At 38.5% G+C, this 15,370-nt stretch overlaps 1 protein-coding gene across 1 annotated transcript in view; it reads left to right on the forward strand.

The window, feature by feature from the left end:
• pcnt (pericentrin) overlaps positions 1 to 15,370 on the forward strand; it is a 245,819-nt gene that overhangs the window by 101,194 nt on the left and 129,255 nt on the right. The window contains 3 exon segments of the mRNA XM_051931264.1: positions 1,638 to 1,784; positions 9,069 to 9,220; positions 12,127 to 12,326. Coding sequence (XP_051787224.1) covers positions 1,638 to 1,784; positions 9,069 to 9,220; positions 12,127 to 12,326 — 499 coding nt within the window.

The following is a 15,370-nucleotide window of genomic DNA, read 5'->3' on the forward strand; positions in this document are numbered from 1 at the left end:
CATAACAAAATTAATGTTTAGTTATGCTTGAAAGAGCACAATTTTTTTTTACCGTATAATGCATATTTAAACACAATTTGCCTCTTAATGATTGAAATAAAGTATAATTATTCATTAGTTTGAGTGTTTCAAAAGAATTGTCTATGGAGCAAAATAATACACAGTGTACAGAAGTTAAGCACATGTAAAAATAATGTATTTTTTGACTTTCATCGAGGTAAAGCATGATCATGTGTTCTAATGACCATATTTTAACCAATAAACAGGGCTAACCAATTGAAATTGAAGTTTGATAGGGAGGAGAAAACAAAATCTACAACAAGCCTTAATAGCTGTGTTTAGAATAGTGGAGCATTGATCAGCAATAAATATTTTGATAATGCCATGTATAGAAAGATCAAGAAGAAGCAGCTTCTTCTGTCTAAAAAAACAAAGTCGTCCATTTAAAATTCCTAGAAACCACCAAAAAAGTGGTAGTTATGTGGACAGATGAGTCCAAAATTGAAGTATTTGGGCATAAAAAGTGGGTCTGTGTTTGTCAAAGAGCCATCACAGTCTATCTTCAAAAAAACCTTTACCTCTGTTTTTCTTACTCTGGCCCATGGACAGCTTGACATCATTGAAGAAACTATAAATTCTGAAAAATAAGAGGAATGGAATTTATGAAAAGAATGTCAGGCCATCAATTTAAAAACTGAGGTTGGGCACAAAGTTCATGTTTAAACAATTAAACATTTCAAAAAAGTCTACTAAGAAATGCTTAATAAAAAAAAAAAAAGATTCTGTGCCCAGCAATCCCGAAGCCCTGACCTGTTTAACACTAGAATCCCTGAAGCCTATGAAATTTTTTGTTGTCCCTGACCTCCTTAAATTTTCCTAACATATGCTGGGAAGGTTGTAGCTCGTCATCAGTAAGCGTGATGGATTCTTTTATTCTTCAGTCTTTATCATTTATAAAGAGCAAGCACTGTACTCCTCCTCAATCAAAAGAACAGGCATCTCCTTGTAGAAATAAGTGTTCTGCACAGCAATTATATAATGTCCATTCTCGGTAGATTGAGGGACCTCTTTTGTAAGAAGGGGTAGCAGAAAGTAATCTTTCAAGTGGTGTTATATCTTTCGACATAGGGCCATGGTAGAGCCTCTTTTTCTGCTTGTGTGGCTCACCATTACACTTCCCTGTGGTCACATGACCAGAAGAGGTAACTTTCTCAGGAGTAACATGTTGCCTAACAGGTACCTACCCTTTGTGACATGCAGTTAAAAGAGCAGAACTAGCACAGAGGTAAATTTCCTATTGGTTTTCTCTGTGCTTCCAGGTCCTTTCACTCTCTTAGAAAGACTGATAAACACCGGAAAGACTTATTGTATACTGATAACTGGAAATGTACCTGTCTACCATATTCTACCAGACACACAGTTTTTAATTTCTAATGTGTCCTCTGCAATGGATCCATTTTTGTGAACTAATATGTTAGTGTGAATTGAATTTTTAATATTTTAGGATTTTATGTTGTTTGGAAGCATAACAAAAATGTACAATGCTATTTCATTACCGGCAGTTGAGGTTCTGCCATAATTAATTGAACTTTTTATTGTACAAAAATGTCATTTGAATATTATTCCCTTTGTTTCAGGAGGAAATTGAAGCTGAGAAAATGTTAGAACTTGAACAACAGTCTGTCAAGTTTAATGAAGAACAAAAGCTCGCTGAAACACAGCACAAAGCAGAGGTGGAACAGCTAAACTTGCAGATTCAAGAGCAGGCCGAATTATTAACACAGGTATTGATAGGTTCATTGTGACTTTATGATGAATTATTAAAGTCCTCCACTTAAACAATACAATACAACTTATCTCACTGACTACAGGTGCAGAATGCTGTGAACAATTCTCAGTTAAAATACAAAATATAGTTTATATTATTTACTAAACACAGAATTGGTACACCTATAAATTCAGAGAACAAGGCAGAAACTTATTAAACATAGATGGAAGCCAACAATATCCATCCATTAAGTAATTGATGAACAATGGCCAGTTTACCATTAAAAATAAAAATTGAGAACACAAAAGTCAAAACAAAATCACAGACCTGGAAACCTCGGCCAACTGGCCATCTACCCACTCCTGGTTTTTCTATAGTGGAGTCTGTGCTGGCTGTCCAATCTGATGAGAGAATCTGAGATGACTTTTCCATATGTAGGAGAGTAGCCTGGTTGTAGAGCAGTGGCGTCAAGTCACATCTAGATACTGAGAAGAGAAACAGAAATAACAAGGTCAATAACAGTTGCAGTGCACACAGGTAATCAGCAACTCTAGTGTGGGTATGCTAGACTACAGTAGTGAGGATTCAGCCAGGATTTAAAAGCTGTGACTGAAGGGGCATCTCTTATATTATCAGGCAGATCATTCCACAGCTTCGGGGCTCTGTAACTAAAAGTTCAACCTCCTATTGTTGTTTTATTAATCCTTGAAATTTTAAGTAAGCCTGCATCTTGAGATGTCAATGAGCACTCTGGGTTGTAAGCAGGGCCTTGACCATTTAAGGCTTTACAAATAAAAAGGAGAATTTTAAAATCAGCCCTAAGTGTACCTGGGAGCCAGTGTAAAGACTTGGAAGTGGAGTTATGTGTTTGTATTTTCTGGTTTGTGTAATAATTCTTGCAGCAGCATTTTGAATTAAGTGAAAGCTGTTTAAAGAAAGATTTAAACAGCAAGTGAGTAATGCATTGCAGTAGTCAGTCATATTAGAAAAAGGTGCATGAATTAATTTCTTTGTATCTTACATATTTAGAAAACATCATGGTCTTCCAATATTTTTAAGATGGTAAAAACATGTTTTGGATAGTTTTGTAATGTGTATTTTAAATTATATTATAGTGTCAAATATAACATGTATAACCTTATTAACAGTATAGTGTCCATGATCATTTTTACCACTTTTGAGAGACAAAGGAATTAGTACTCATAATTTTAAAGCTGCTACCTTTAATACAAAAGTGCTATCGTGGACAAGTATGCTATGCCTAACTGTGTGTTCGCCAGTCAAGGCCAGTCAAGTTCCTCCACACCAAACTCGGTCATCCATTTCTTTATAGATCTTGTTTGTGCACTGGTGTGCAGTCATGTTGGAACAGGAAGGGGCCATCTCCAAAGTACTCCCATAAAGTTGGGAGCATAAAATTGTCCAAAATGGCATTGCGTGCTGAAGCATTAGAAGTTCCTTTCACTGGAACTATGGGGCCAAGCCCAACCCCTGAAAAACAACCCCACACCATAATCCCCCCTCCACCAAACTTTACACTTGGCACAGTGCAGTCAGGCAAGTACCCCTCTCCTGGCAACCGCCAAACCCAGACTCGTCCATCAGATTGCCAGACAGAAAAGCGTGATTTGTCATTCCAGAGGACACGTCTCCACTGCTTTAGAGTCTAGTGGTGGTATGTTTTACACCACTGTATCCAATACTTTGCATTGCACTTGGTGATGTAAGGCTTGAATGCAGCTGCTCGGCTCTTGAGCTAATCTGGAGGCCACATGAAGTTTGGAGGTCTTGTAGCTATTGACTCTGCAGAAAGTTGGCAACTTCTGCACACTGTGCGCCTCAGCATGCACTGTCCCCACTCTGTGTTTTTACGTGGCCCACCACTTCGTGGCTGAGCTGCTGTTGTTCCCAATTGCTTCCACTTTGTTACAATACCACTAGGGATGCACCGATATGGGAATTTTGGGCCGATGCTGATATCCGATAATGTCTATGTACTTATCTGCCGATGCCGATACCGATGCCAATATACATATTTATAAGATACAGAGAAAAATGAGACTTGATCTGTCTGGACAAGAATTACAGACAAAGTGAACATTTATTTGTTTAACAATTTTGCACACCACATTCAATCATTAAAAACAAATGATATCTGCCACATTTAGCTGGCTACCTGTTGGTTATATGGGAAACAGTTCTGCAGGTTGTTGCTTTAAATAACACTTTTCTCTTTCTTTTTGATGGAACAAATTCAACAATAATCGAAAAAATGAAAACTGAAAAAAAATGGTAAAATGTACAATTACAATGAAATAAGCAATACAACTTAAGAATAACAACTTTTGCAGATTATTTACAATCATTAAAATGGCTTCTGCTCAACCACATTTGACTGGGTATCTGATCCTTTGTTTTACAGTCTGCAGTATTAAATAGTTTACCACATAACATTTTTTTCTTTCTTTTTGATGGAATAAATCTAACCAATCTATAATTTTAAAAAACAGAAAAGTGTACAACAGTAAAGAAATAAATAACTTCTTTCTGGAGGCTTATCATTCTTTTCTATTTTTTAAGCATGACGGGGAGGTTTTTCTTAACGAACAAGAGCATCTCTGCCTTGTCACAGGAAATTCTGTTTCTCTTTTCGTTGATCACATTAGAAGCCAAACTGAATAATCTCTCGCTGTCCACGCTAGTACTTGGGGCTGACAGGAACTTGCGTGCTACTTTGGCAATGGTAGGAAACCGACTCCAGTTGTTGTTCCAGTATTTCAGTGGATTTTCATTCCTTGGGATTGGTGCTTCAGAAAGAAATCCCTGCACCTGCCAAGTAGCATGCATACATATACAGTATTATATTCTTTGTCATCTTTCATATCTTAAAGATAGATCTGCATTTTGGCTTTTACCAGGGCTGTCAGATTAAGATTAGAATCCTTACAATAAAAATAAGTATATGGCATTTGAATTGAATGCATGTCTGTATTGTTTTTGCTGTTTTTTGAAACATTTTATTATTAATATTTTTGCCTTTCACTGTAGATCTGGGGTGCCCACACTTTTTCGGCTTGCGAGCTACTTTTAAAATGAGCAGATCGAAATGATCTACCTACATTAAAAATTATATATATATATATATATATATATATATATATATATATATATATATATATATATATATATATATATATATATATATATATATATATATATATATATAATATATATATATAATATATACTGAGTATACTTTATACATAAAGTATATGTTGTCGTACCTTGCATAACTGAATAACCCTTATGGCACAATAACAATTCAATACATTTATGGTCACTACAGTATTTGGATTTAATAATCTTCATGTGGGAAAAGGCTGACTCGCATAAATAAGTAGAGCCGAATAATGCAGTCAAGGAGGTAGCACATTTCCTCATGTTTGGGAACTTTTTCTCTGTGAGTAAGTTCCAAAACTGTCCATGACCCCAGACTTCGGCTGAATGTGAAAAATGACGGCTGTCTGATTAACGGCGATTTTAGTTCCCTCTCCTTTCTCTTTCTCGGATCGCTTTTCGGAAGGAAGTCAGTTCGTAGTTTTTATGAACAGTTCGAAAGTGCCTTTCCACATTTTCCTTCTTTGGAATAGCAATGATAGATTGACATATCAGACAAACGCACTTCGATTGTGACATTGTGATAAAAAAATCCTCTTCCAATTCCCCATCCAGCCCATACCCTGCCCAAACAAATTTTTTTTTTAAATCCCTTCTTTAGTCGATATAAATTGGAAGGCTAACTAGATCACAGCCGGAGTTTTGCAGTAGCTCACGCGTTTGATCGTGTGTGCAGAAGGACCAGTGTGTTAGAAGAAAAGAGATAAATCAAGTGGGAAATGCCATAGGGAGGATATATGATAGACTAACATTTAAAAAAAATTTTTTTGAATGCAACGCGATCTACCGCGTTTAAAAAAAACTCTTTGTTTAAGGAATGTTTTTCAAAGGGTATGTATCCTAAAATATTGTTTTCTAAATGAATTTTGCAAATAGTTCAAACTCACTTAAAAACCTATACAGTAATCCCTCCTCCATCGCGGGGGTTGCGTTCCAGAGCCACCCGTGAAATAAGAAAATCCGCGAAGTAGAAACCATATGTTTATATGGTTATTTTTATATTGTCATGCTTGGGTCACAGATTTGCGCAGAAACACAGGAGGTTCTAGAGAGACAGGAACGTTATTCAAACACTGCAAACAAACATTTGTCTCTTTTTCAAAGTTTAAACTGTGCTCCATGGACAAGACAGAGATGACAGTTCAGTCTCACAATTAAAACAATGCAAACATATCTTCCTCTTCAAAGGAGCAAACAAATCAATAGGGCTGTTTGCTTTTAAGTATGCGAAGCACCGCGGCACAAAGCTGTTGAAGGTGGCAGCTCACACCCCCTCCATCAGGAGCAGAGAGAGAGAGACAGATAAAAAAATCAATACGTGCCCTTCGAGCTTTTAAGTATGCGAAGCACTGTGCAGCATGTTGCTTCACGAAGCAGCTGCACAGAAGGTAGCCAACGTGAAGATAATCTTTCAGCATTTTTAGAGGACCGTCCGTATCGTCTAGGTGTGCGAACAGCCCCCCTGCTTACACCCCCTACGTCAGGATCAGAAAAAGTCAGCGCGAGAGAGAGAGAGAGAAAAAAGTAAGTTGGGTAGCTTCTCAGCCATCTGCCAATAGCGTCCCTTGTATGAAATCAACTGGGCAAACCAACTGAGGAAGCATGTACCAGAAATTAAAAGACCCATTGTTCGCAGAAATCCGCGAACCAGCAAAAAATCCGCGATATATATTTAAATATGCTTACATATAAAATCCGCAATAGAGTGAAGCCGTGAAAGGCGAAAGATAGAGCGAGGGATCACTGTATAGTGGTTTTAACTGAAGAATTCAAAAACTGCATAAAGCGTTCAGTCACATCAAAATTATTACTAACAAATTTACGTTTGTTATTTGTATCTTGTATGGGTGACAAGTGGCACCAACTGGACTTCTGCATAAGCTAGTGTGAGCTGTATGGCCCACAAAATTAATCAAGATGTACGAAAACTATTTCTTTGTGTTTCTTTTTTTTTTCTTTCCTCAAAAAAATATTCCTGCTATTAGACTGGCAGATCCAGTCCTCTTTAACTCCTTTATTCCACTTCTCTGCCATATTGCATGTAGTTTACCACCAAGCCACAAGAACTCCCCATTTTTTTAAGTTTATGTGCATAAGAGCACTCAACAATTTGAGTGTAGTTTATACCACATTGTCACTAAGAAAAAGCCAACAAAATAGGGAGTATTGCTTATAAAGAAGGAGGCCAGTTGTTAAACATGCTGTCCTTATAATTCAACTAACTTTTCTTTGTCCACTTCATAATTAATTTTCCATGCAGCCATGCCATGTCTGTTTCTTGTGCATGGGTAGCTGTGCTTTCTCATTCGCTTCCAGACCCATTTCCTTCTGCAAAGACAGTCTCAACTTATCCACTGCTGCTGTTCTGTTTGCGGGCATTCATTTGCATGAATTAGACACCCCATTTCCCCAAACGCTTGCAGCTGTATCGACAAAAGGACACACTACCTCAAAAGTCCGCACTCTTTAAAGCTTTATTACTGACAAATATCAAGAAATAAAAAAACGTGTTGGCTAATTTACAAATTTCAATCAAATTTAAGTCTGTCAAAGCTTTATACAGATTTTAGGATATTTGGGGGCGTTGCAGCAACCCAGACACAAGTCTCAGTTGTAAATGTAAGGTTTATTATTATAAATTACCTTACAAATTGCTGCTTTAATTACCACCGCCACAAATCCAAGTTTTTTCTCTTCTCTCTTGCTTCTCGTTTTCTTCTCCCGGGCAAGCTTTGTCTCACCTTCACTCCCACCTCACCTGGATGAGGTAGAGTGGCTTCTTTTATCTTATTCCCGGGAGTACTTCCAATGTCAGGGCATAGCCTATAGGAAGCATTTCTGGCTCAAACAGAAGGGCCACCAAGGAGAGATTACTAATCCCAGCAGCTCCCCCTGGCTGACCCCAAGGAACCCAACAGAGTTACCCCATGGGACGGGACTACAGCTCTCACTATGCCCTTTAGGTGTCCGTGTAGGAATCCTAGCCTGGGTTTGCTGCCATCTAGTACATTGAGGGAGGCACTGATCTGAATACATTATCTCCCCCTGTTCCTCAATTACATTGACCTCCCAGCTGAATAAAGAACTTTTGATCCAGTCCTGTTGGGCTATTAGTATATTTACACCAAGGTTGCCACCTCCTGCCAGCATATTGGTAAAGGCAGGGAGACACCTGCCTTTCTTCTTGGCCATTCAGTACAGCAGCATCCTGGCCAGGTAATGAACCATGCGCTTTCCCAGTCGGGACACTACCCCACACCTGCCATCCTTTACAGTATGAAAACTATGTATATATCCATGCATATTATAAGACTGTATTAATCTTTTCCTTTAAAATATGTGAGAATATCACTAAATAATGCTTGATTTCTTTAGTCATTTTTGGGTTTATGATCTGTACGTAATTAAGCACAGTACCAGAAATTTAGTTTAGTCTTCTGTTCCATCAAACTAACCTGACTTATACACATTTTATTCCCTGGTTTATTTGCTGGCTTGTCAGGTCACATGGTTCAATGACAGTGAAAACAAAATTGCCTGGAAACTGGAAAAGGCATGTGGGGCTATATAATGTATGTGTTTTGAATGAGATGTGAACTTTTTTTTTTCTTTTAATAACTCGTGTTTAACCATGTTTTTGTTGTTTTGATTTTTTTATAAGGAAATATAACAATTACCTAAATAGCTGGGATGTTAACGCACAAAAAAAAGAGAGGGTAGCAAATACTTTTTACACTTCGACTTATTTTGATACAATGTAAATTCAGCAGTGAGAGGAGCAATGTTTTATTCTGATATAGTTGATTTGTGTTTCAATTATGTTGTATTTCTTAGTTTCTGGCTTCTTTCTCAACATTCTGAGCTTTTCTTTAATGGATTAAAGTCAAATTTATTTTGTTCCTTTTACATTGTTGATATCTTTAAACTTGCTGCCACACAATATATTTAATATAGTTTCATCAGTGTAAAAAGGTTATTTGAGTTGGCCTGATATACAGTAAGTTTGATAAGTCACCTTTCCATAATTTACTAACAAAGACATTTTACATTTTTAATGTATTATTGAGCCAAAACAAAAAATGAAACATTTAATTTCTCTTACTTCCCTCCTACCTATTTGCAGCTAAGCAACAAGATGTCCTTACTTCAAAAGGAGATTGACATCAAAAATTCAAACCAGGACACATTACTACAGAGGCGTGAAAGAGAGAATGAAGAAGCAGGCAATCTAATCACAATACTGAGATATGACCTTGCTGTCATCACAAATGAACGGTAACTATATAAAAACTAATATCTGTTTATTAATACAGAAAATAAACATAGTTGATTTTCAGTGAATAAGTTTTATCAAAGCTTATTTTATACAAGGGTACCTTATCTTATGAAACCAAAAGTGCTGTATGGATGTTGTGTTTAGTTTTTAGTGCTTGGAAAAATTACTAGAAACTGTACAACAGTTGAATATAACAAGTTTCACTCATAAAACCCAGTTTAGTTTTGTCACAGCACAGCCATATATCACCTAAAGCATAAAGTCTAAACATAGTCTAAACCTTTCACAGTGCTATTTATTTACAAAACAATCATTGCATTTCCTTTGGCATAGGAGCAAGTCACAGAAACTTGCACAAAAATCTTGAATAGTTTAACTGTCTGATCACTAAGAAATGATGACCTGCCTCCACCAGTTTCATAGCTGTTTGTCTTTTTTTGTCTATAATATAATAGCAGAAAAAGTATATGAATATTTGCTTTCTGTGATGGATGTGACCCCTCTTGTGCAGCAATAATTTCAACAAAGCATTTCTGTTAACTGTTGATCAGACCTCTACATGAGTTAGGTGGAGCTTTAGCCCATTCCTCTTTTGCATTTTGGTGCACCTCCTTGTATTAACCGCTTGCATCAGGTCCATCCACAAAATTTCTATAGGATTATAGTCAGGACTTTAACTTGGTCATTCCAAAACATAAAATTTCTTCTGCCTTAACTGCTCTTCGGTGGAATGATTTGTGTGTTTAGGGTCATTGTCTTGCTGCATCACCCCCTTTTTCTTCAGTTTCAGTTCATAGGCGGATACCCTGACATTTGCCTATAGAATTTGCTGGTACAATTCAGAATTCATAGCTCTGTCATTAATGACAAGCTGACCTGGTCCACAGGCAGCAAAGAGGACCCAAACAATGATATTGCCACCACCATGTTTCACACATGGGGAGTCTTATGCTGGAATGTATTGTTTACTTTTTGCCACACATAATGCTTGTAATTTGAATGAAAAACTTCTGTTTTTGACTCATCCATATGGATTACATTTTTTCAATAGCTTACTTACTTATCCACATGGTCTTCATTAAACTTTACTCTCCAAGAAAAACACTACTCCTCATCTAGAGACTTTCCCTTTGCAGCCTCACCATGCACACTATTAATTTTCAGTGTACTTTTGATGGTTGACTTTGAGTAATGACATTAGCCATTGCAAGGCTTTTGGATCCTTAGACATTTCCCTGGGGTTCTGTGTGACCTCCCAGAATATTACACACCTTCTCTTGCAGTGTTTTTTTTTTTTTGGCCAGCCACTTCAGGGCAGGGTAACAATAGTGCTGAGTTTCCACTGTTTGTGCACATTCTGCCTGAAAGTGGACTGGTAGAGTCCATACTCTCTTTAGAAAGATCCTCGTGAGCATCTAAGGTCCTCAGAAATCATCCTTAATTGAGGCATGAAACAATTCTACAAACCTTTGTGGTGAAAATTAGGCTCTGGTAGTAAAAATACATGTAGCTGCATTTTCTCTTACAATACAGATTTATGTTTTTGTCTCCGAAACATAAACCTGAGTGTCATCCCATTGATTCAAACACCTGACTCTAATTATCCCTACAAATGAACTGATAATCCAAACTGGTCACATACTTTTTTACACAAAAATAGCATTAGTCATTTTCCTCAATAAATAAATGAACAAGTTAGTTTTTGTATCATTTGTTGAATGGTGTTGTCTTCAAATAGTTTGAGGTCTTATGACAAAATCTGATCATGTTCTAGGTCATATTTATGCAGAAACAGAAAAAGTTTGTAGCAACTCTGTTAATTACAATAAATTGCTGTCGACCACAAATATCACAACTGGTGTCACCTAACTTAGGTTTAGGTTTTAGATTAACATTTTAAGGTAACATTTATTTATTTGTTTATTCTTCTTTAAGGCCAATTAACATATTGCTGTAACTTGAGGATGAGGGAGTTATATACTGTATGTGTGTTTGTGTGTGGAAATGTGCTGAAGTTAACTTTCCAATAGGAAAGTTATACCCACCATATTTTATTGTTAACCACTTGTGACCACGAGGTAGCGCTCTGAACCCCAACCACCAGACACAACTCACCACACAAGTCCAGAGTTCAAATGGGCTCATTTTATTAGCCACAGTACCTTTGCACGGCCTTCTTCCAATAAACACAATACAGTTATTTCTTTACTTTCTCCAGTCCTTTCCAGGTCAGAGTCGCCCTACTCCTCTTCTGATTCCGAGTCCCCATTTGAGATGGTGTCTTTTATCCTGGACCTGGAAGTGCTTCCAGTGCCAGGATATTGCCTGATGGAAGTACTTCTGAGTCAGATGGAAGTACTTCTGAGTCAGGTGGAAGCCTCCTAAAGTAGTAATTGTAGTTCCCTGCGGCACCACCTATGCAGGTAGGACCAACAGAAATACACATCCCAGTATGTCCTGCAGGCATGTGTATGGGTGCACCGGTCCAGGAGTGCTGCCACCTAGAGTATCTGGGGAGCATACAGTCTTGGCAGTCTATCTATCCTGGTCCTTCAATTGTTCTGGCCTCCCAGCTAGGGTAGGGTCTTCTGTCCATCCTTACCAGGAAGCCAACCATCCGTACAGATTTGATTTAATTAAAAAATATGCTTAGGTCGATAATTCAATGAATTAAGTGTTGCCGAAACCAACACTCCACATTAAAGAGGTGTTTGTTGTGATGTGATTTAAGATTTATTTTATTTCCAGGTTAATTTTATTTGCAGCTTAGCTTCATGCAGATAAATAGCAGAGATTGTACTATTTAATGTAATAGTTATGACTGCTTCCTAATAAATAACAAATATTTATGAAAAATGTACATATGCATCTGCATAATAAATTTTCTCATTCTCCTCTTTTTCAGAAACAGCCTGCAGGATGCTCACGACAGAATTCAAAACCTTCTGCTTAAAGTTAAACAAAGCCTTATTGCTACTGAAGAAATTATCACCACAAAAATTGACACCTGTATGAATTGTAACTTAGTTCATGGCGAATCATTCAGTAGCAATATTAAACTAGATGAGCAGGCTTCCCTGGTGAATGACACTAATGAAGAAAAAGGTATGATATTATGATGATATTAACTGAATTACTTTTCACTTTTTATGTCAAGACATACATTTGTAAACAGGACTGTCCAGTTTCAGTCTCACTACCAACTCTATTGGTGCATATCTTTTGTATTACATACACTTTAATTTACTTCTTATTAATTTATGTAACATTAGTAGAGAAAGAAACCGTAACTAGTAGAAGGTATGTGACTGAGAACACTCCAGAGATCCCAAGGTTTCAAAAATGGGCATTGACGTCTGGACTGGCTGGAAATGGAAGGCCCTCGAAGAGCTGGAATTGGCAGAGTCTTGGTTAAGGCATAGGGCACTGCTGGGAACATTGCCAGCTGGGCACACAGGTCTGGGCAATTCCCCAAGGCCTCAGTATGAGAAGACCCAGGCTAAGACCCCAGGCTTTGTGAGAGTAGGTGAATAGCCCCATATACAGCGCACATCACATGCAAGCATACTTCACTCTGCACAAGACTGACAGAGAATGGTAGACCTAGGTAAACAACTTAAGTTCCCAGCGCCCATTGCAATAACATCACAACGACCAAGCGTAGTTGTACTGTCAGAAGCCACGAAGCAACTGGTAGTTATAGAACTTGCTGTTCCCTGGGAGGATCAAATGGAGGAGTCATATGAGAGGAAATTATGCTAAGTACAAGGATCTTCTGGAGCAGTGCTGGAGGCAAGGATGACGAGTTTGTTGCCTACCAGTGGAAGTGGGATATAGGGGCTTTGCCGGCCGCTCACTCTTGAGAGCCTTCACTCTGCTAGGCATGACAGGGGTTGAAAAAAGAAGAGCAATCAGAGCCATCACAGAAACTGCAGAAAGAGCCTCAAGATGGCTCTGGGTAAAAAGGAGTGATCCTTGGACTATAGGTGCAGATTGCAAGTTGTGGACTGATCGTCCCTGGCTGGGTCACCTGGATGAGGGGGTGTGATGTTGCAAGACTCAAAACACCCAATGACCACAGGATACATCCTGATGCATCCATAGGATGTATTTCGACATCGTTGCCTGAAGTGCTCAGTGTTAGTATGTTAGAGAGAGAATGTGCAGCATTTTTTTTATTGGCACTTAGTTTTGTTTTAATTCTCTCCTTTGCTGCAACCTCCAGGGGATCCAGAGAGCGTGCTGTAACTCATCCTGCCCATTTAATTAGCTTGTTGATTCAGTGAGCCTCTCTTAAAGTGATGGTACCAGCCCAGCACACTACAGCGTAGAAAATTGCACTGGCTATCACAGAGTTATAGAAGATGTGAAGGAAGTTATTTTCGACAATCTACCAAGAAAAAAGAGCCTTCTGTGCCCTTTCGTGTATAGTTCCTCTGTGTTTCCAAGACCATTCCAGCTTGAAATTAATGTGGTCCCCCAAGTACTTGTAGGAGTTGACCACCTCTACATCAACTCCTTGTATAATGAAAGTCAATAACCAGTTCCTTGGTTTTGCTGATTTTAACATACAGACAATTATCTTTACACCAAGAAACAAACTTCTCCACCTGACTCCTGCACTCTGTCTCATCCCCTTTATCAATACACCCCCATAAGTGCTTAATCATCTGAAAATGTCTGCAAATGACATGACCTGGGGCCTCATGTATAAATGTTGCGTACGCCCGTTTCCATGCTTCCTTCAAGATGTATAAAAACTAAACTTAGTGTAAAACCATGCACAATTTCATGGCACCTTGTGTACACACTTTTCTGCTTGGTTTTGAGAACTGGCAGCACCCAGTGTCAAAGTAGTGCTACTGTTTCTGTGTCGTTTCTCTTTCTTTTTCATTTTTGCATTCATTATGCGGGCTTTATCAAATACACCAAAATTAATCACATCTTACAGATTTAATTCACTTGATTGTAATCATTCTGTAACAATATGAAGGTGCACGGAATGGCAAAACTATTCCAACTATCGTAGCTGGTTTAGCGTTGTTAGAAGACATTGCAAATGGAAGAATTAGAAGAGAGCGTGTATTTAGAGATGATGATAACTGGCTTCTAAGTCAATTTTGATTTCCAAGGGCTATCTTCTTGGAGCTGTGTGCTGAACTGGCACCAGCTTCACAAAGGCAGATTTTATAGAATTGTCCTATAACTGTTCCACCCTTGGGTTTTTAGCCGCAGAAGCTTTTCAACGTGAACTTGCTGACCAAGCAGGTATTTCACAATCATCACTGAGTTCTGCCATCCCAGCTGTATAGAATAGTATTATTATCAACCAGATATATAAGATTTGATTACACTGTGGTTGAATTGGCAAACATCAAATCTCAGTTCGAAGCAAAGGTCGGGTTTTCTAAATATAATCAGAGTGGTGAAATGCACATCCGTTGCTATTACAATGGCTCTAGACAAGTTGCACCGTCCAGGGATGAATCACCAAAAGAATGAGCTGACATTATATTATGTTAAATAAAGCAGGGTGTCAATGGCCCAAACCCCCAACACTAACACACCAGGAGTCCTGGGTGCAAATAAAGGATGGTTTATTCAAGCCAAATTCCTTCTACAGTAGCACAAGCACAGGTTTCTCTCTCCACAATTCACAATAATCTGTCTTGTTCTCTCTCCTTGCAACTCTTACCACTGTGCTGCCCTCCTCGAGTTGAATATTGCGTCTCTTCCTCCCAGCTCCTACTCCCCTGGATAAGGAAGTGCAGTCCCTTTTATTACAGACCCGTACTTACAGTGCCAGGGCGATTGCCTGATGGAAGCACATAAGGCTCACACGGAATTCCATTATAACAGGGAGCTTGTCTCCCTGCCGCGTCATCTCATGGCACCCAGTGACGCCAGCAGGGCATGCCAGGAAATGTAGTCTTCCCACAGGGCACGGATATCTGTGGCTGCTGCCATCTAGTGTGCTGGGGAAGAAAAAAGCCCCCAGTGGCATCTTTCCTTTTAAGTGCACTGTCCTTCCATCTCTTCTGGTCCTTCCTTCGTGGTCTGATCCCTTTCTCCTCCCCGGCTGGGATGCCCATCTACCTATTAGGAGTATCCCATCCAGTTAAGGAACCATCCCCTCTTCTGGCTGGGAT

The sequence above is a fragment of the Erpetoichthys calabaricus genome, chromosome 8, assembly GCF_900747795.2.
Source record: "Erpetoichthys calabaricus chromosome 8, fErpCal1.3, whole genome shotgun sequence".
Lineage (NCBI taxonomy): Eukaryota > Metazoa > Chordata > Cladistia > Polypteriformes > Polypteridae > Erpetoichthys > Erpetoichthys calabaricus.